At 40.3% G+C, this 23,397-nt stretch overlaps 1 protein-coding gene across 1 annotated transcript in view; it reads left to right on the top strand.

Annotated features, from left to right (window-relative positions):
* fhip1aa (FHF complex subunit HOOK interacting protein 1Aa) overlaps positions 1-23,397 on the top strand; it is a 45,622-nt gene that overhangs the window by 4,375 nt on the left and 17,850 nt on the right. Inside the window, exons 2-3 of the mRNA XM_033624835.2 lie at positions 12,143-12,204; positions 16,108-16,328. Coding sequence (XP_033480726.2) covers positions 16,221-16,328 — 108 coding nt within the window. The 5' untranslated portion in view covers positions 12,143-12,204; positions 16,108-16,220. The remainder of the gene's footprint in view (positions 1-12,142; positions 12,205-16,107; positions 16,329-23,397) is intronic.

The following is a 23,397-nucleotide window of genomic DNA, read 5'->3' as shown; positions in this document are numbered from 1 at the left end:
TGGCTCTCTTTAAAGGCCTAGTGTGTAGGATTTTGTGGCACCCAGTGCTGAGGTTGCAGGACTTAAACTGCTCCCATGTGCTAAGTGTGTAGGAGAACTATGATGGCCGACGCAAAAACGTGAATGGTCCCATCAAGAGTTCTAGAGCCAGTGTTTAGTTTGTCTCTTCCTGGCTACTGTAGAAACAACATGGCGGACTCCTTGGGAGAGGACCTGCGACAATATCATATATATTTTCAGGTGATTATACACCTATGAAAACATAGTTATGAATATTATACCATTTCTGCCAATAGATACCCCAAAATCCTACACACTGGACCTTTAAGGCTGAAAAGCAATTCCAACACTCACTAATTAAAACGTTGTATCACATTTATTCAATTCATACATCAACAGAAATGCAACAGATACAATTTGTAGTTATAGAGAGGATAAATACTATATTTTTTAGCATACAAAAGTCAGGTGCAGTGATTTCCAGGAGTCTTTTCATCAGTGATATTGCCAGTTTTTACATTTTTGTTTGTGTACAGATTCGATATGTGTTAATGAGATAGCCTTGGGGCTATCTGGGGCTGTTGTCCCTATGCTGTCAAGCCTTTGCTAGGTCAAGCTATTGACATTTCGAATTTAGCTCCATACGAAAACATACAGACATCAGAGTGGTCAGTTGTGTTATTGTGTTAAAAGTTGGCCTACATCTTGGCCCATTTGTTGGCTGGCCTGTGTTCTAGTTAGCACAAAGAATCACCCCCGGCAAACTCTCTGTGACATCTTTTAAAAAAGCCTCTCTTTAGAGCGTAAAGAATAGAGATAGTAACTGAATCTGGCTGAACCACTTCTGTTGTCCAGGAATGGCCCAGAATTAAGGCACTAGTTATGTTCAGGCAGCCTGCAGTTTGTCATCTGCCACAGGAAGCATATGGACGTTAAGTAAAACACTTTGCATGAGGTGTAAGAGGCAGGTGTCTACTACATTAGTTTGCATCTCTTTTGCCTTGAATATTTTTGAGGAAAAAAGGTCATAATTTAGGGAAGTGTGCAGCCACTTGAAAGGTACAGAAAACCTTTTCATTTCCTCAGCTGAACTTGTTTTAAAGGCAAAGTCTTAGTGAAAAAAGCCACCGCTCATCTGTAGGCAGAACACTTAAAGAGGTGCTTGAGCTGAACTTAGAGCCTAAAAAACAACAAAACAGCAGCCGCACACTCAAACACTGTGCATATATCAGTTTAATGCAAGCTTTCGGTCATTGTGACCTTCTTCAGGCATAGGCAAAGGCAAAGTAAAAGGGTGAAAACAGAACTGACAAAAACAGGTTCACTAGTCATCCACACCCAAGCAAATATTTGACACAGATGAGCCCTACAGGCATTTTGGTATGTACTGTATTCCCTTTAAAAACAAACTCAAACTTTTTGAGTAAGCTGTGTATCATACTGTAGCTTTTCAAACCCCTGTCTTCATCCAGCTGGTTGATTATATGAGTGCAGTGCTGCAGCTTGCTCTCATCATCTTTGATAAACATCTGCGAACTTCACAGACATGCTGTATCTGCCATTCCACACGCAACATGTTTTTTTCTTTTATCAGCAAGTGAGATGTGATGCAAACGAGTTATAGAGGAAGCAGCAGGAGCAGAGATAGGATATACCCACACCAAACACATTCTTATCACTGACAGAAGCCTATTGTAGTGTGGGGACGGGCTGAAGCCTCATACTAACATGAATGTAGGAATGATGTCACCAGCCCACATTGTGCACATACAATGTGGTAATTTAGCTTGTGGGGGGTCAGGAAGAAACAGAGTGAAAATGTGCTATGACCTGTTGTTTAAAGCATCTGAAAGCATTCGTAATATTTCAGTTATGATAAATGGGAGGGTTGTAATGCTGTGAAGAGTTTACATTCTATGGTTGCACACATATTACACATGTTGGGGCTTTAAGGCTGATTCTAATACTGGTGTGACGCTTGAGCTGGCAGTGTCAATCTGGTGGTTGTTCCACTGTTTTGGAATATCTCATCAGTATGAATTGGTGTGAAATTTTGTACAGACATACATGGTGTTTAGAGAATTAATCCTAACGGCTTTAGTGATCCACTGACTTTTCCTCTAGCGCAACCTTTAAAGGTGCTGGATGCAGCAATCAGAGCATTAATACAGCAGCAGAACACTATGTGCTATGTAAAGAGAGTCAAGTAATGGTGTCCTTAGCAGAGAATGAAGTCATGCCACCTCTCTGTGTGTTGTAATCCGAGCTTCTCTGTGGTTTGTTTTGGTAACCTGGTCTAGCCTTGTGTGCTGCCACATTGCACTGTGCTCAAGTGACGATTACCACTGAAATCTGGATGGAAGCGTAGCACCCATCCTCTGTGCCCCCCATGGTTAATACCGTTTCCTCTGTCAGCACTGTTGCCTTTGTTTAGTGCTGTTTATGGAGTTAGCACTGTTAGCTGCCAGCTGCCGGCTCAGCCACCTCCATGTTGAGAACCGTGTCCAGACAACTCATATGCTCTGAATTTCGCATTGAGCCCCTTGAAGAACTGTTGATGTGAAATTTGATCCACACATTCAGACTACTATTCAGGACAAACTTGGGACCCCCTGGTGTTTCATGTAGCGCCATCATCAGGTCAAGATTTCTTCATTTTATGACCAAATACATGCAAAACTAATTGCATTCCCATCAGCATTATAGGTACTATTAATATTAGCATGCTGACATGCTAAGCTATGTTAGTGACCATAGTGAACACACAGGCCTAGATCTATAACTAGATACCGGACTGTAAGATGGAGCCCCATTCAGTTCAATGGAACTGCTCGCCTGACACATGAGGCAAAAACTTCCTAGCTTTCAGTTTTACCACCACTGTATGTGGCCAGAGATATTGGATGAAGGGAGATACCCAACTGTAGGCTTATCCAATGTTAAGAAAATGGTTACTCTTCCTGTCTCCTAAGTGGGCATGGTTAGTTCTCCCTCCAATCAGAGCCTGTTCTCCTTCAACCCCCCTCCCCACCACCGTGTTGAACAGAGGCTCTGTGGATGTCTGTGTATGCGGATCGAGAAGCAGGTGGAATGAAAATACATTCTTCCTATTATTGCAGCCTATTGTTGCACAAAGCTTGGGCATTTTTTATTTATTACTAGCGGTAAATAACTGTTTGTAAGCTAACTGTGATTTTACTGCTTGTTTATCAAGATCACGAGATCTCGCGAGAACTTGTTTTCTGAGACGGACAGGGCTCAAACAAAGTTAACTTTCTCTTGATCTGTGCGGATGAAAAATGCAGCTTTAGTGTCAGAATATTGGGAAGATGTGTGGTTTGTGGAAAATGAACCCATTATTTACTTTAGTGACTACAGGGCGAAAGAATTGACCATAAATTGTGATCACGTTCATTGACGACAATACATTCAGAGCTGCTGCAAGTCTCCTACGGGGGCGTGGCGCTGACGTCACTGAATCAGGAAGTGAGCTGAGTTGGGTATCTCGCTTCATCCAGTATCTCTGATGTGGCCCACTAATCATTCGTAGTTGTGTTTCTCCTGGTTTCCCCCACTCGACTCATAGACTTTACATTGTGATGACATTACAGATTTGTAAATCGTGGTTCTCAGCTAGAGGAAAGTTTCAAGAATTGAAAACCTCCATGGATCAAAAAATCTTAATAGATAGAGTTGTAATTGACATTATTTGCAGTTCAAAGTGTCTTGTCAGCGGTTTTGCTGTTGTCTCTTTTTCAAAAACACCCTGTGGGAAGTTTTTTGGGCAGCAGGGGATTTTTTTTGCTGCAATAATGTGAGTAGCCACTGGGAAAATTGGAAGCAAGGCTCAGCGGCGTTCCTGGCAGTCTGGTCTGAGTAAATTCTTGCAGAGCCCATGGCTGTAGACTTGTCTTGTTTAGATTAAATTGGACTGTTTTTAGGCAACAAATAAATAAATGCATAAAGCAATAAAAATAGAATAAAACAGAATAAAATAAAATAAAGAATAAATTCAATAATTTAGTAAAAATGAAATCAATTAAGATGTTTCTATGAGAATGATATACCTGGCACTGGACCATGATTACAGATGATGATAAAGAAATAAAGTTTACAGAAAATATAATTGTTATACTGTTGGATAAATTTAAAAAAAAAATGTGAAAAGTTGGGATTTTTAGTCGGTGGCTCGTCGGAACGTTACAAAAAAAAACAACATATTATGCTATGTTCTATGGTCCTTTCACAGTGTTATCCAAGGTTACATCTTAGTCCCCTGGGTGAAGACCAATCAGTACATTCTGTATACACACATAATGTACAGTACATGTAATGACTCGTGCATACACAGGGGAGAGCTGACATTTCTCTTTGCAAATATCAGTGGCAGGAAGCAGGATACTATCTCACCTGGTTGCAGTAAAAAGCCCCTCTCTCTACTGTAGGCTGAGCCCTCTTTCAAGAGAGTTCACCATGTCTTTCATCCTAACAATGGGGCATAAGGGCTCTTTTATCCTCCTGTTGTCCTATTTATGTCTTTATCTACTTCTTTCACTGAGCTCAATTTTTGGAACACAGTATTTTTCCCTTGCGGGTGTTTGGTACTGCTGTTGCCTCATTTTCTCCCCTCCTGACTACACTGAGCACCTTTGTGTTTGAACATGCTAATGAATCTTTTCTCGTGATCACTGAGCAATATGGTGGGAACAGCCTGTTTCTAAAACCAGTTTGGAGTTTAATACAACAGCCAACACCCTGTTAGCCCTCATGTGCATGTGAGAATCCACAGACATGCAGCGCGGAGCAACACCGCTATAGATCTGCTTACATAATCACAGTCTTATCTCATAAGCTATTTACACTCATTATTCAGCACCTGGTAGGCTTGTGTTGTTTAGAAACAGACTATGACAGGCTTTGTGGGGTTATATAGACAATTATGATTTAAGTATGATACAATGAAGTTGAATTGCAGACTTAGTTTAACAATAGCAAAACTTGGCTTTAAAATGTTCTCCTCTTTCCTCTTGTCTTCAAAATAAAGGCCCAGACACACCAAACCGACATCAAAGAACTAGTGGCAATGAAGGTCAACTGTTGCTTTGCCTCACCGACCCTGTGTCTGGGCCAAAAAATTGCACTTGAACACACCACAAAGACTACAGTCAAGGGTCAATCAGCATGTATGTTTTGTGCCTGCATGAGAGGCATAACTCTCCATACCAGCAGGTGGCAGTAGTCTGTATTTGTCACTCAAAACGGGACACAGGAAGATTGTCAGGACGGATTCAAGATGCTAGTTAGCCACTCAGCACTTTAGCAACACAAGCTCATGTTGAGAAATCAAATTATATTAATAGTGATGAATTAATTTTAATTGTTGTTCTTTATTAATTTGTCTCCATGACATTTAACAGCAAAAATTAGATGCATGATCACGTAAGATATCCTTGTGTCCATTTTAAATTTGTAATTTGCTCTAAACATGAGTTCAGTCTTAATCTGTGTTTGTCCTGAAGATAAATGGCCCAACACAGCGGTCACTGAGGGGAATAAAAGAGACACAGATAAGAAAATAAATGGCCTTTTTCCTTCCTGCTGTGTTGTCGATTGGTTGAGAATGGTAAACACTATAAATTATCAGACCAGGCACTATCTGTCCCTTCAGTGGCTTCACCTGTAGCCCTTAAATATTTCATCAGCTACTATCACTTTAATGGGCCTGTCTGTATCTGGGTTGCCATGGCTGCCAGTTGGCCACTGTCAATTTTATAATAAGGCTGGTTCAAAAGAAATGAAACTCAGCTGGAAGTTGCAGTCTAGTATCTAGCACCCAAAATACCTCACTTTGGACAAAAGTTTAGAAAAACAATGTGGTGTAATGTGTTAAAAGTGGATCATATCCACCCTGTATATTAATCAGGTCTGTGGGATTGAGGTTTAAAACTCCTGTTTAGCAAGAAAGATGATCTGTATTCTGAGTGAAGGGTGTGTCCTGCCTGTAAGCTGTTTGTCCAGGCCACGCCTGTTGGTTGAAAACCTCTGGGATGGCATAAAGCTGACAATACCAGAAACCAGATCAGACAAAAAAATGACAAAACCCCTGGAGGCGAGAATTTCGCTCTCATTTTTTCCCCTGCGTTTGCTCCTTTCATTCTGTCGAAGCTACTTTGGCAAAACGCTGAGCTGCAGCACAACAGCCAAGCCCATGTTCTCACTTTGTCATCATATTTACTTTGTGGGTGAGGAGACAAGAGCCTGTTGGTCCATATGCAACACCACTTGTAAAGCCATTCCTACTGAATAGAAATTCCTAGTTTTCAGCTGTAGTGAATAAATAATTACTTTAACCAATGCAGTAGTTTGCAGTTGGCAATGCAGGAAAGACATGACATGTTTTAGCAAATATGGATTGTGTATAACAAGTCCTGGCTATTATCTGATTCCTCCTCCATGAGGATGAGCCAAATGCACACCACTCTTGTGGTAAGGACTTTAGCTGCAGCAGCACTGAAGCACTGCCTGAGTCACACACAGGGCTTTGTGTAAAGACACCTGGCTTTTAGAATTAGTGTTAGCTTTGTTCATTTTCCTGAGTTGAGCTTCATATTTTAACGTGGACATTACTATTCAATAGAGGTAGGGAAGTTGAGTCACATGATCTGACTCGAGTCAGACTCAAGTTGCAAATTTTAGCACTTAAGACTTGCTTGAAAAACACTGATAAAGGTCGACCTGATTTGAGACTTGACTTAGACTTGAGATAGATGACTCAAAAGGACTTTTTTAAATAAATTACTTGGATTTTTTCTAGATATTGAGAAGATTCGTCTTGTTTTTGGAACATATTTGGGTGAGTTCTAGTAAAATGTGTGCAACCTACTAGGACACGGCAAACCAGCAGAGGCCAGCACACAAGGCTGCTATATTAAGGGGGCTAATTGAAAAATTAGAGAACTTCTGATACCATTTTTATCCGTCCTCGTACCAATTCTGATACCTAAATTTGCATATTGGCTAATACTGGGTACCGATCTGATACCATGCCACTGAAAAAATAAATGAAAGCTGCATACTACTAACTCTGTATGGATCAAAAATGATTACTATCATTGTTTTAGGGTTTGGCTCAGGTTAAACCTTTTGTAAAACATAAACAAATGCATACAGTGAATGGTTGCCAGAGAACTTTATTTTATTATTTAATTGACATAATTTGACCATTTACCAGAAATTAGGTATTATTGGCCACTCTAAAACAGTAGTTGTAGTGGTGGCTACACACTGCAACTTGATCTGCATGCTAATGCAAAGGCATTTCTGATGCTGGTATTGGTATCGTAACAACTCCACTAAAAATACTAACATTTGGATTCAAGGATTACGTTGCAGGTGACTAGTGAGAACAGTGGTATGCAAGGTCTGCAGCTCAGAAATCAGTAACACAACCACCACAGCATCAACTTCATCCATCTCTATAAAACCCACAAAGAAACTTTGATGTGTCTTTTTAGCTAACTTATTAGCTTATTGGCTTATGCTCTCACTGTAGAGCCCCTTAAGAGCTACAGGGTTATAATTTCAAAGCCTCAATCTCCATTGTTGTCCATTTAGGAGGCTTATTATTGATTGCCACTAAATGTCAATTATCAGTAAATTTTATAAGGTTGTAACAGTCCTAATTAATGTTGAACATAAAGCTTTTTATGACCACTGTCTGTGTCACTGATTTAAATATAGAAACTTGATTAGATGATCAGAATTTAAAATGAACTGACTCGTGACTTGTTTGAACTGAGCAATGACTTGACTTGTCAGAGCAAGGACTCAATGTGTTTGATTCTCACCCACAGAACCTGGGACTTGCTTGAGACTTGAAGGTTGAGACTTAAGACTTGTTTGTGACTTGCATGTGTGTGACTTAGTTCCACCTCAGTCTGCATCAGACCCACAGGAATAAAATCCAACCAACAGGAAGCAATACCTCAAAAACATGATGTAACCTTCCAAAAAAAGTAGCAGTAAAAAGTACTGAGTTTAAGACTGCTGGTGTGACCGAATACTTGGCTTGTAAGACCTTCAATCACGGCCCGACACCAAATAAATCAAAGAGAAAACAAGTCAAAAGAAGGAGAGTGAACGAGAAGAGAGGAATATAATCAGTGCACCAAAGCTTATTGTTCACTTAGAAAGCAGCAACAATAGTTGTGTTGTAGCGTCTCATGTATTTTCTCTAATTGCCTGTTGGAAACAAGTTTCTTTCTTCCTGATTTGTAATGAGTTTGCAATCCTCGGTTGGAACCTATATGATATGCATATCAACACAGAAATTCATACCAAGTATTAATATGTGCTTAAGTGGTTCTTACAGTTGTTATGCACCGAATTACTGAGGCAAATTCTTTCTATATGAAAACCTACATGGCAGTAAACCTAATTCTGATTTGGATGGTAGGTGAAAATAATCCACAGTCCTCAACACTGACATATATTTGGGAAAGAATTAATGCATTGTTACTGAATCACACTCTGAGAATGACGTTTATCAGTGTTGGTATTGTGTGTTTCTCAGAAACGTGACACTGTGACGTCTAAAGGTTCTCTCATATGTAAAAAAGAATAAGTGTCTATGGTTGTATCCAACTGCATCTGCATCCCAGACTGGATTTGTCTTCTCTGTTGATCCTGTCTCTGACTGTGGAGACGTGGAAGTGAGAAATATGTGTAATTATCAAATTGCCATAATTGGATAATTGGAAATTAGGAGAATCCAGGGAGGCTTGTGGAGCAAAGAGATCACTATGCCCTCAGTTTGCGACTGTAAACACACGAATACACACACACACACACACACACACACACACACAAAGCCGCATTCTCATCTAAACATTCAGATCTCAAGACCCAATTCACACACATGCACGAAAGATGTATTTTTGACAACCTATGTTTTGGCGTGTGCTCTTCTCGTCCCATTTCTGGCTCTACTGTATTTCAGGTTATTTTGAGCAAGTAGAGCAGTGACTTCTGGGCTCTCCCTCTGTGTGACATGACAGCAGGTGCTTTAAATGAGAGCACAAAGTAGGTCATGACTTTCATTAATAGGCCCTTTACAAGATTAGTTTGAAAAGCACATTTTATTCTTAAAAAAAAGTCTTTGTTGTGCTGTAAAAATTGCACATTTCATGTTCCAGAGAATTATAAGATGCTGGTACTCAGTCTCAGCTGTGGTGTATGAGTTTGTAAATCCAAATCTTGACCTATTTGGCTCATAGATCAAGGGAGAAATGTTCTGTACCACATGGAGCACAATTGAGGAGGAGGGCAGTTGTGTATTGTTGTCTGAAAGGAGCTAATCCCCACTTACATCAGGCTAATCTCGCAGTCTGTTTATCACTGAAAAAAACAACACTAACAGAACCTTAAGGGGCTCCGTATGAAACTCAAAGATTTTGACAATAACCTGTCAGCATGGTTAACCTATGAGACAACAGGACCAACACTGAGACAGTTGAAAATGAACTTGAGAGGTAAAGTGAGGCTGATAAACAGATGAAACAAGCTGAAGAAAATGAGTCTGATCAAAGCACGCTGTACGGGCCACAGCAGATCAGGTTACCCAGACAAAATGCTTGAATAAAGAGCCCCATTCAGCCTTTCCTGGTTTTATGCATGTTCAGGTCAGAGCAGGCTCAGCAGGACATGATAATTCAACATATTTCCCTTACAGTATTTCACCAAATTGTGACTCATCAGTACGCTAATGTTTGTCTGTCACTGTTTTCCTGAACTGGTGACTGAAGTCCAAACAATAATGAATTTTTGTGGCCAATATTTTGATAATTTAGAGTTTTAAATGATTTGCATACAACATTCAGAGCATTGGTATAGCAGCAAACCAGTATTTGCTATACAAAGATATCGTGAAGTAATGGTTTCCTGAGCAGAGAATGAAGTCAAGCCACCTCTGTGTGTGCTGTAATCCGAGCTTCTCCGTGGTCTGTTGTGCTAGCAGCATGTACATGTTAGTGCATGTGTGTATGACACTGACTAGCTCATAGCCACAGCTTTGCACTTTGCTCATACTGCAGTTACCGGTGATATCTGGATGCTGTTGATGTGGAAATGTAGTGCCTGCCCTCCAGTTCCTAACACTGTTAGCTCTGTCAGCACTGTTAACGTCGTTGAGAACTGTGTCTGGTAGGACTGGGAATCACTCGAGGATCCCCGATACAGTATTATCATGATACTTTAGTCACGATACAATATTATTGCAATTTTACATGTGTTGCAATATGCTGCGATAAAATACATTTTGATATGTTGTAATTTATTACCTGTTTTTTAACTGTAAAAGGCAACTGATCATATTATTTAAGTAGGCAACATTAAGTTTAATTCATATTTATAATATTGATAATTTATATAATTAAAAAAGTTGATACTTGGCACTGTGTGACGATACCATATTGCCACACAAAAAATATCGCGATACAATGCTCTATCAATTTTTTTCCCCACCTCTACTGTCCAGACACTCTGAATTCCACATTGAGCACCTTTAAAAAACCTTTTATGATTATGTTAACACTTTTTTTGTTTTGTTTTGGGTTATTTTTGCAATGCAAGTCTGTAATTTCTTCATCACTAAACAATGTCGTGAGTCGCCCCAAAGAAAATCTAGAATGAGAGTATTAAAGTCTTAAAGCAGAGATACTCAGAGGAAGCTGGTTCAGAATATAATAAATCACAGGCACACTCATCATTTTAATTAACAGACTGTATTTTACCCTTCAACCTAAGTTTAATTTTAGTCCATCTGCCTCAATCAACTGTCATTTTATTTTATCTTTTTTACTTGAAGTAATTTTATGAGGATCCCTGACTCCCTGGTGGACAAACTATGTAATAATGACGCTGTTTCTTAAATCTCTCAAACACATTCTTGGCATTTCTTCTTAATTATTGGCCAACATGTACCAATTTACCTGCAGTATAATAATATCAGTTGTTTAGTGAAGCCAAGCAACTAGTTTTTGGTTAAATCAGTTTTATGTGAAAGGGAAAAATGTGTGTTATGTAAAATGTTTACACTTCTTTATCAGTTTTTCACTGCTGAGATACATACAGTAGGAGGTGTGATTACACAGGACCGTTATGATTCCACTTATAAAGGATGAAAGCCTTAAAAAGCAAATTTAAGTTAACGTTTCCGGCTGTTGCTCAGTTGGTAGAACGGGACAGCCTCTAATCACAAGGTTGGTGGTTCAGTCTCTGAGCTCCTCCTGTCCTCATGTCAAAGTGTCCTGAATGAGGCAGTGATCTTAAAATTGCATGTATGTTTGCAAAGAAAAAATAAAGTGAGTCACTTTGACTTGCATTGAAAATAGTGTCCAACTCCATGGGTGGCTTCTGTGCTTTGCTGCTATGGGAAAAAAACTGCATGTGTGATTCCATTGAGAAGCACAGAAAACAAAATGGGTGTTTGATGACTCTTTTTAACAAACTCACCCACACACACATCTCCATCTGTCTCCCTCTCACTCTCACACGACATCACGCTTTTATGAAAGGTTGCGTGTTTTCCAAGAAACCCACGTTTTTTAGATTTCAGCAGACCAAAACATCAATGGCAGAGAGTTTACACATGACACGATTCCCACAAAGGCTCAGTGAAAGTGCCGCAGAGGGCAGATTGTAATGTTGGAGAGGAGCGGGCCTCTCACAGTTGAGAAGGATGCCAATTACATGACAGCACTAATTGAAGGGGACAATAGTGTTATTCTCCCATGATGGAGGGATCATGAGGATTTGAAATTGTTGTTGGATTCCTACAGAAATATGAAGTGCTGGCTCACAGTTGGTTTATTCTGTGCTTTTTAGGCATGTGAACACTGTAGCTGTCATTTTTCTTGTGCCTACTCCTTTTCTGTAGACTTTCTCTCACAGTGTTTTTCCTTTTTCACTCCCTCCCCCTCCCTCCCTCCTTCCCTGTAACCTCCTCCCTCTCCATCTCTGTCCAAGTGGCGTTCGGAGAAGCTTACTCATGTCCAGTCACTTCCCAACATGCCTGGCCTCTCACACGGACACTCACTTCCTGCTCCTCTTTTGACTTATCGCTCCTTTTTTTGTGTGACAACAGGACAAGAATGAGGTCCTCATCTGCTTAGCGACCCGTCCTTGTTTAAAGATGGTTCAGCGAAGGTAAGAAACACCCCCTCCCACACACACACACACTCACAGTCTGACACACTCACCACGCTGCTTTTACATTCCTTCACAAGAATCCACCAAGCCTGCAACTCTCCTCTAACTGAAAACAGATGGTGAAATTTTGACTTGCGTGCCTTGTTATGCCTAAACTCTGTGGTTGGTGGGGATGTTTCTGTGGTACTGGGGCAAAGTGGATTCAAAAGAAGAGGGTGAGCTGTGATTGGTGGAGAGGCACGTTTAGGGGCAGGAGCTGGAGGCTCTAATTTGGTATTATTGCATGCAGCTGGTGCGTGTTTTACAGTTGATCCCCTGTGGTGACAGAGTCCATATGATCCTGTATTGTTTAGTGTGAGTGTTTAACTTCGTCCTGATGTTGTGTCAGTGAGAGACAGACAGACTTAAACCATGACATATCCTTTTAGCCACGCTGGCCACATGGGCCAGGGATGTTGGCAGTTGTTTGGTCCACCACTTTGTGCAGAGTTAAATATCTACTGGATGGATTCAAATGAAATTTTGTACAAACATTCAAGGTCTTTGGTGATTTTTTCTCTAGTGCCATTATGAGGTTGACATTTGTGGTTTTTAGTGAAATATCTCAACAACTATCGGCTGGATTGCCATAAAATTTGGTACAAATATCCACATTGCCCGGAGGATGAATCCTAACTCTGGTGTTCCCCCAATTTTTCTTCTACTAGCAGATAAAATGTCTCAGTTATTCAGTGAAATATCTCAACATCTACTCAATGGATTGGCACAAGAATGTTGTAAATACATTCATGGTTCCTAGATGATGAATCCAAATAACTTTGGTAATTCAAGGAATTTCCCTTTGGCGCCAATATTCATTAGCGTTGGACAAATCAAAATTTAATTTGCCCAATACTTTGATTTATGTCCTAATATAGAGTGACGAAGTCACGCCCCTTCCGGTGAAGCTCATGGGACCTTAGATTGGAAAAAATATGAACGGGGAGGCCAAGCTGCAGGAAGCCAGCGAAAGCTATGACGTCACATACGCAACCTCCTCCTGTGTACTCTTGAGTCTTTCTAAATAAAAAACTTATATCTCAACAGTTTTACCACAAAGTATGACTTTCTTGACCTTAAAATTTATGTTTTAAATTCATTAACAACATATTTAGATCTCACGTCGCAACTCAAACGGGAACAAAAGATAATATTGCTCTCCCCATTCACTGCCATTCATATCTTTTCCGATCTAAGGTCCCATGAGCTCTAACTTACCGGAAGGGGCGTGACTTCGGCACTCTATTGCAAAACTGATAACATTCCCATCAGCCAACTTTGTGTTAATTAGCAACTGTTAGCATGCTAGCAATACTAACATGCTAAGGTGAGACGGTGAACATGGCAAACATTACCTGCCAAATTACCACTGTCATTGTCACTGTCATTTGTCCTCATTGTGAGCGTGTTAGCATGTTGATTTTAGCATTTAGCACAAAATACCACTGTGTCAAAGTACTGCCTGAAAGTGTCATTAGCTAGGGATGTGTGCGCTTGGTTGACTAGTTGAGTAAATGGTTCTACCCTCGCTTGTCGGCGCCAGAAAAACAAGTCAGTCAGACTTTTTTATTGAAATAAAAATTATTATTATTCCTTTAAATCAACACTTACCTTTCTGGAAATTTTACGCTTGTCTTTGTTTAGGTTAAAACTAATAAGCTGATGGCACACTAAAATGTAAGTGAATTCCACCGGATATAAAAACTCATAATAATAATATTCTCAAATGGTTCTAAGAAAACTCCGACCAAGCAATAATTGGCTGAGCGTCCTGTCTGTCTTCCCCACGTGGAGGCCTCTGGCTGACATAACCGCTCTTCCTTGTGCGTTTCCACTTACTAGTAACGTTAACACTACTATCTAACGTTAGCACTGTAACCTTATTCTAAAACTCATCAGTCATCACTGACTCCGGTTGAGTTTTAAAACTCCAGGGTTGCGTTTGACTGTGCAGGACAGGTAACATTATGTTTAGGTTGCTTCTAATATAACATTTAACGTTATATGACAACACAGCATCCAGTTGCTAATGGCTAACATTAGCCTACTGTAGTGTAGCCTCTGAAACATTAACGTTATCTTCCTTGTGTGGTTCCACTTACTAGTAACGTTAATGCTACTATCTAACGTTAGCACTGTAACCTTATTCTAACACTCATCAGTCATCACTGACTCCAGTTGAGTTTTAAAACTCTGGGGTTGCGTTTGACTGTCTTGGTTGTAATGTTACACTCGCTCTCCTCTTATCGTAGACGTAATGAGGACGTAATGGAGGAGGGGGGAGTAGGCCGTTGGAGGGAGGTGGAGTTGCAGAAGGGGGATGGGACTTTGGAGGGAGGCGGGAGTTGTGGTTGTGTGAATTTTTTCTAAGTGCTGTGTGAAATGCAAGAAAGGTAAGAGTTGCTTTGATGTACACATTAAACTATATATTGATATAAACTGCACTGAAAAGCAATCTTCCTAGTTTAATGTTGCTTTATGAAAAACAAGCATCTGTTAGCTTACTAATTTCAACACAAGCCAGATTTAAGATGACATCTCATAAAAACAGTGTTGTTTGGTGTTATTGTGATTTCATGTTGTGAGTTGTATATTTAGGATAATGTGCAATGTAGGTAATGCCCGGTGCAGGGTTGCCACACAGCTGCATTTTTTAATTAAAATATGATTTGGTATTTGATATATGCGATTAACAATGTCAAAATGGCTCTTATATGCAACATTTTGGACAAAGTTTAACCTTATGAATTAAGTTGTGCTCAGTTTTGGCTTTTTCCTGAGTGCTTTCTTACTTTAAGACTAGTTGTTTTGTCTAAATTTAAACTCTCGGTCACACGTCAGGGAAATTAGTCATTAGGAGCATCCTGACTGTTAGCATGGCTGCAGTCGGCTGCAGTCGTGTTAAATGATCTTGGAGAGATTATGTGCGCGATCCTGTAAACATGGCTGTGATTTTTGTATACATATGTCATCATTTCAAACTGTAATGATAGTCATCACAAACATCCACTGTCTGCAGGCAGAGGAAACATGGAGAGATAAGGCAGATCCTAACATCCTTCCTCCTGAAGCGCTGGCTTGTAAACATCGTACAGTATAGCAGAGAACTGAATTTATCCTTGATGGTTTCTCCTCACATTATCCCGTTTGAAAAAGCAACACACTCAGAGTTGTCAAAGAAAACTTCTGTCTTGTTTAGCAGAGTCAGTCTTTCCAGTAACGTCCTCGCCAAGAGAAACAACAAAGTAGTTCCTTTCTTGGGGGAAAAGGTTGACATCTTCCAGATTTCCACGGTGCCGATGTGAGTGTTGGAACTGATCCGCAAAGCTGCCCCGGGGCTATTTTCAGCTAAAATAATATCTTGTTTTATACAAACAAGCAATGTGAGCAATGTGGACCTCACTTGCCTAAATATGTTGTCTTTTCTTCCCCCCCTTAACGCCCCACATTCAGCCAGAGTCGTTCACACCCAGTCGCCGTTGACCTTCTGATGTCGAAAAATGTTTCTGTAATGAGAGTGATGTCAGGGGGCCTGCAGGAATCCACTCCTGGCGTCTGAGGTAGTCCAAAAGCAATTTGACAGCTCAGTCCGAAGTGCATAGTGCGGCAGGCAGCTCTCTGAGCCAAAGTCGAGTGTCTCTTTCTCTCCTCCACTGAGTCATATGACTTTGCCTGTTATTGTTCTCTTTCCTGCATGCCTGTCATAGCTGCTGTCTGGCCATGCAGAGGCAGAGAGGGAGAGAAACCCGCTGCAGTCACCAGTCATATCTGTGCATCTGTGCTGCTACTTTATGAAGCAACTTTCTGCGGCTCTGTGTATAATGATGTCTGCCTGTGTTTCTTTTTTGTCTTTGTCCTCAGGGCCTCTGTGATTATGCTTCCTTCTGTGGTTGTGGTTGCTCCCAGTAAGCAGTCAGGAATGTCCTCCTTCTCCTGCCTATGACATGGTTTAACCCACATATGATCCGGTCACCATGATGGCCTCCATGGTTGCCAATGGAAACAGAGACGGGCAGTCTCTGGTCTTGAAAGGGGTGGATCCAGAGACCTGCATGATTGTGTTCAAGAACCACTGGGCTCAGGTAAATGCCAGCACTAAATCAAAAGTCCTGCAGCTCAAAGGAGCAGTCTGACATTTCAGGAAATACACTTTTTAACTTTTTTGTTGCTGAGAGTTAGGCGAAAAGTTCAGTTCCACTCTGATGGAGTTCACACACCTGCATCAAACCACACAGCCTCTGACCAAGAAACACAAGTAATCCCAGTGGTGGAATGCAACTAAGTGCATTTACTCAAGTACTGTACTTATGTACAATTTTGAGGTTCTTCTACTTGAGTATTTCCATTTTATAGTACTTTATATTTCTACTTCACTACAGCTCAGAAGGAAATACTAAACTTTTTACTTCACCACATTTATTTTACTTTACAAATTCAAATTATTAATACAAAATATAAATCAACTAGTAAATTATGATGTTTTATAATAGATTAAACTACCCAGTGCTATATGAAGTCATTAAAATTAGCTCTGCCTTTACCAGCTGCAACATTAAACTGATCAACACATAAATGCATCACTAATTATAATCCAAGAATATAATATATATTACTCTGAAATATGAAGTTATGCATAATGAATACTTTGGCTACTTTTAGTATAATTTGATGGTCATAATTTGGTACTGTTACTTAAAATTACAATCTCAAAGAACTCTGTTTTGGTCTCTTTGCCGGTGCGTATGGCGATAAGCAGTAATTGCAGTTGTGTTTTCAGATGTCACCTCCCAGAGACCATTTAAGTGTTGCCTGTGGATTTGCAAGTTTTCCTAAAGTTTCATGGTCTGTAGTCATCGCTCTTTTCTTTGTTCAGCCATAGCAACCATTTACTCACAACAATAGCAGAGACCAGAAGACACAGTACACTGCTTCACACAGTGAGTTGAAGAGCAGGGGTCTTTATTTATTACAAAACAAAGGCCCGAAAAAGGCTTATGCCACTTCCCATGCAAAAGTTGTGATGTATATAAACAGACGATGGGAGACACCTTGAGCCATGTTTACAAACCTTTTTAGAGACAGAAAATTGGCGACACAGATAGTGAGGTGGAAGCCTGGTTGTAGAACTTGTCGAATATTTTTTGGCGCACACCATTCTTGGCTTTTGTCTATACATACATTTTTAGTATGGATCCTACGCATTGTTTTATAAATGAGACCCCAGATCTATTGCGTCCTTCTGCCTACGCTCTCCAGCAGACCATCCACTGCTGGATGATATAAACACGTCACTAAGTGTGCGCCGCTTGTGGTTTTTCTCTGCACTGTCACCACAGACACCCAGTTTGTAATACTGCAAATGCAGTGGTTTTCATCAGTGGGTCATAGGCTCAGTCACCTTGTGGTGCCTCATTTGATGATGACTTAACAGACATTTATTTAAATGAAAATCTTCAAGATTATTACTTTAAGTAAGATTTTGAATGCAGAACTTTTACTTGTAGCAGAGTATTACTCCTCTGAGGTATTGCTACTTTTACTTAAAGGTCTAGTTATTAGGATTTAGTGGTATCTAGTGGTTAGGGTTGTGGCTTGCAACCTACTAAAACTTCTCCCGTGTGCCAAACATGTGGGAGAACATACTTATTCTTTCCATTTCTGCATATACCCTCCTAAATCCTACACACTGGACCTTTAAGTAGAAGATTTAGGTACGTCCTCCACCACTGAGTAAGCCCTACAAGCTTATCTGGTGACAAATTTAATAAAAACACAGAGGAATTCAGCTTCATTTAGCTGTGAGCACCACAGAGTGTCACCGCCGGCAAAGGGTCAGACCCCACACTGACAACCACTAATGGAGACATGAAAGCAGCTGACACTTACTTACTAGCACACTTTTCTAACCCCTCAGTGTCTGGCTTGTGTCATTCTGTGTAGCGTTTGTTCATCTCAGTGTGGGAGGAGTAGGTCTCACAGGCTGCCAGGACCCACAGGGGTGAACAGGGACACATGCTGCTGCAGAGAGCCAAAAGTCTAAGACAGCCGGCTTCCCACTGCCAATATTCCACAGGCCATAACTGCACTGCAGCTCAGTGTTGCTGGGACAGCGCTGGAGTCTGTTTCTAGTCTCAGTGAGAGTAAAGTAGAATGTGTGCAGAGTTTGACACCATACGGCTGTTTTCACATTCATCAGCTGAAGGAGGAATGTTTCTGAATTTAACACAGACATAAGCATGGTTTATGTAATATCACAACTTGCCCTCTGTCTGTATTTTCTCTTTTTCCTCTCATCTTTGCAGGCGTGTACCCTCACAGAGCTCAGGTGAGGTCTGGCTTCATAGAAGGGTAGCGGCCAGGTGCCAGACTGTAAGCAACAGGCATCCAAGAGACACAGCACTGAAAAAAATAATAAAATTATATAACAGAGTGAGGCAAAACTCCAAACGAGAGTGAATCTGAGGTTGGCTTTTACTTAAAATTTCGGTGTCAAGTGTGTTTACAAACAGCAACAGACAGTCAAACATAGTATACTTTAAACCATTTGAATGAAAATATTTGCATACTCATATCATGCATTTTCTCATTGAGGGAAAGGAACAGGTGTTATTTGAAGATTTTTTTTAACACATTAGCATTTTAGGAGTCTCTCACCCCTTCATCTGAGGCTGAGGAATTATGACAGCAGTGACAATAATAACAACAACATATATCAGTAAATAATAAGAATAATGAGAGAGATACATTTATGTAAAACAGTGGGTAGTAAAAAAAGGGATAAATACATTTATAACAAAAATAAACAAATAATAATCAATCAGTCAATAAAAAATAATATAAGATATAAAATAAAATTAACAATAATACAATATAAATAACAATAATACAAACACTAAAAAAATTAAGAGAGATTTTAAGAGAATTTTTAACACAGCATTTTAACTCTTTAGTTTAAAAACCACACTGTATCGGACACAAATTTTCATAACAAACTAACTATGTGTCTGGAGAAGAACTTAAACAGTTCCATTTGTCATTAGTCGTTAATGCAGTTGTATATATTTATATATATATATATATATATATATATATATGTATATTTAACTTAATTCAAATCATTCAAGAGGTTTTTAAGTAATGACATCAAAACCAAAATTACAGTTGTCCCGGTCGCCCTAATAAACCCTGTGTTTCCAGTGACAGTTACAAAATGGCTCAAATCCTGGACAAATGCAGATGAGAGAGCTGGTATAGATAAAGATGTCATGTCGGTCGTGTGGTACAGGACAAAACAAAGCTAAATGTGAACACACATTCAACAGAGGTGTGTAAGCAGCCTCTATAGAAGCTTTCAGTGTGGTGTGTGTGTGTGTGTGTGTGTGTGTGTGGCAAGGGAGGAGAGAGCCGGTGTGTCTGCACTTGGGATGGGCAGAACTCAACAGATGAAAAAAGATGCCAAAGTCCAGCATAGAGAGGCTGAGTGAATGTGGTCTGGACTCTGCAGAAGGGAGCTGTGTTTTCAGAGACACAGTAGAAACACAGAATACCTGCAACCACACACACCCAAACATTCAAGTGATCATTGAAGTGTAATTAATTTGATCTCTGTCCTTAAAGGAGCTGTCAAGCCAGCATCCCAGAGATATCTGTCACAGCAGTTGTTTTCTGATGTATATTCTGTGGTTACTTGAGGAGTTATGTGACTTAACTTTATTACAATAGTTAGATACTTAAGGCTTGTCATTATTGACCTTGGATACTGTAGTTTGACAAAGCAATTTCTACTAACTAGAGAAGTATGTTCCATTAAGTTTGGCTTAGATTTTTTGACTGTCTCACCGGATAGGTTTTGTGGAATAGGTGAATTACTCCAGTGACATGCTTATGTTGGATATATCTGTTAATGCAGGTGGTGAATTCAGACTGATGTAGAAGCACTATGTTGTAAGTGAGCTCACTGTTGTGTATACAAACCTGTTCTATGAGGTTGCCAAGTTTAGCAGGCTCGACAGTACAGTCCGGATCAGTGACACACTTGGCATTGAACACAATGTTTTGCTAACCATGTTTTGTTGTACAGTTTGTAGTTTGTTCTTGACTCATGCTTAAAGTCCTGTCTGGTGTCTGTCATATATATATATATTTCACAGATGGACATATTCCCTCAGTCCCAGCCTGACTGTGAACAGAAAAAAATGAGAACTCCCCGTTCCAGATCAAAGCTTGTTTTGCTGTAGGCAAACTGGCAGCACAATTTCACCCCTGCAGAGTCTTATTTCCATGCTTCGCTAATCTGACGCCCGATAACAGCGCTCTTGACTTTGGTTTCAGTTCGGAAAACCTTGAAATCCGAGTAACATGTTGTAAGTAATATTGGCCTTGTCCCTCTGTTTGAAGCTCTGGCTGCTTCATCGGAAGATTTGGTTTATGTTCATTTGCTGCGTGTTATCTGCCGCTCTCCAGGCCTCACAGAGCTCATTGTGTTTGTTGTGACATGCAAAGTGATCGGTCTGTTGCTGTGGCTGCCAGCCAGCGTTAACTATTGACAGTGAAGAGCCATAGTGACGGATAACAAACTGCCCATACTCCGCAGCTACTGACTCAGTCCATTCATGGTTGAAGCCACGTGACCCCCTAATAAATCTGTCAGTGTTATGAATGTGTTTCTGTTTAATGACGTGTACAGTTCATGTGGAAACACTTCCATCCAGTGCACGTTTGAGAGCATATTAAGACTTCAGAGTTACAGTTAAATTAGCTTCATCCCTGCTCCCATCACTCAGGTGAATTTTCTGGCTACAGTACAACATATCCTTTCAGGGCATCTGTCAACAAAAATAAAAAGCACAGATGTTAAAAGTGAAAAAAGTTTGAATTTAATTGTTTTCATCCCAGTTTAATAATCTCCTGAATGATATTTGTGATTCATTTTGCGATATTAATGACACCTTTAAAAATCGGCATTTCACAGCACTGTCTGAATCTGACACTGCATATGTCATCTGGGATTAATAATGCATAAAATATGTGTCACAACACTCATCTAGGCCTGCACTGTATAAACTTAGTGATGTTAAACCTCTAGCAGTTTTAAGAAAAGACACCTGCACCTGCATGAGAACATTTGGTACAACTTCTAAAAGAAATGTAACCACCACTTGCTCTCAAATTATTTGCTCTATGAGTGAAATCTATGTTTATAATTAATACTTTGTGTTTCCTTTTTATATGCTAAGTTCTGTATAATAGCGTGCCTTAAAGGTATACTATGCAGGAATTGTCTGTAAACACAACAGATTGCCACCGCAGAGCTACACCTGTGTTCAAAGAAGAACTCACATTAAATTAAAAATGGTGGCATTTGCTATCAGCTATATGCCCTCAAAAATGCAAATCCATCTCCATCCTGACTTTCTTTTCTTTACTTTTTTTGTAAAATAGTCAGTAGCAATCTATAACAAAATGATATGCTTATTCTGCATGACCCAGAAAACCACGAATAAACTGTATCTATAAAAAACTAATCATTTAAATGAAGAATGTCTTATATATATATATTTTTTTTAATTTTATATACTTTATTAATTCAATTTTTTCACTCCGTTGTCATTAACACACAGGTCTGAAATACACACATATGCACAAACAGGACCTATACATGCACAAAGTGGAGAGATGTCAGAGTGACGGGGCTGCCATGGACAGGCACCCCAAGGGGTTGGGGGCTTCAATGCTTTGCTCAAGGGCACCCCAGCAGTGCCCAGGAGGTGGACTGGCACCTCTCCAGCCACCAGTCCACACTCCATATTTGGTCCGGACGGGTTCCCAACCCAAGTCCCCATGGACTGAGCTACTGCTGCCCCATATTTATATTTGGCTCTTGTATAAAAAGTTGCCAGTGATGTGTGTGGGCGCCTTGTAACTAGTAACTAGTGTGCGCTGGGGCCTGTGGTGGCTACTTTACGCCACTGGTTCACTGCCAGCTGCTGTTATAGGCACATCACATTACATTTGTTGTAATGAAAACGCCAATACTTGAGCAAGCTAAGTGAGCTAATGCAGGCACCTACCTGTCCAACAGAAATCAGGCCTGCGCCATGTCACTCTTCATCCCCATCCTCTCCTTCAGAGCTCACCACCAAAAGTGAGAGTGAAACCCAAATTCAGATTCACACACGTTGTGGAATGAGGTTTTTGTAGCTCCCTCTTGGATGCCTGCTGCTTACAGTGTGGCACCTGGGGGCAACCATTTTATAAAGGCCTGACCTCACCTGCATGCTGTGCCCAGGAATGTCCTGAACACAGCAAAATAAGAGTAAGAAAATACAGGTAGAGGGCAGAGTCTCTGCGGATAAATACACCACCACACACTTCTAGAAGGTCATAGGTGATGATGGAGAGGGATTACTTTTTTAATGAGGTTATAGGCTGCATTGTTTTTTCAAAAAATCTTGCATACCTTTAAAGTACAGGTGTGGGCTGAACACATGACACAGATGGTATTTTAATATTTATTCAGGCACAGATCAAATCTGAACTTTTACTGGGTGTGTTTTTTAACCTTTATTTAGTCAGGGACAGTTCACTGAGAGCACATACTCTTAAGACTTTCACAGATTTAAACACACCTGGAAACTCCCCAGGGCCTTGCTAAAGGGCACCACACTGGTGGAAATGCTGCACTTTGACTTTGATCACTTGGATTTATTCTGCCAGTCGTGGCCTGTGATGATTAAATATGAAACAAATAGTTCAATTCTAACACTTTTTAAAAGCAGCTTTTATTTTGAAGGTCAGATCCCTGAACCAGAAATATTACTCTGACCCATGGATCAAAAATTCACACTTACCAGCAGCTGCTTTGCAAATGATACACAAACTCCAGGCGTCACAGTTTAACAAACCTTAGCTTTGTCTGCAGCTGACCTTGATAGTGTCGTTATTATGCCAGCAGGAATCTCACAACTACAATCTGTCAGCCATGTGTCCAGAAAGTAAAATCTTTCAATCTCAAACCTGACCCCTTCCTGTCACTGCAGTACTGGCCGGAGTGTCTGAACTGGACTGAGCCCTGAGCCCACTGGGCCAGGCCCTATTGGACTCAGACAGGGATTACACACTCTGTTCTCTGGTTTCCATCGGCCATGCCCA

This window comes from Epinephelus lanceolatus, chromosome 3, assembly GCF_041903045.1.
Source record: "Epinephelus lanceolatus isolate andai-2023 chromosome 3, ASM4190304v1, whole genome shotgun sequence".
Lineage (NCBI taxonomy): Eukaryota > Metazoa > Chordata > Actinopteri > Perciformes > Serranidae > Epinephelus > Epinephelus lanceolatus.
The sequence above is the reverse complement of the archived record's forward strand: the minus strand, read 5'-3'. Positions and strand labels throughout refer to the sequence as shown.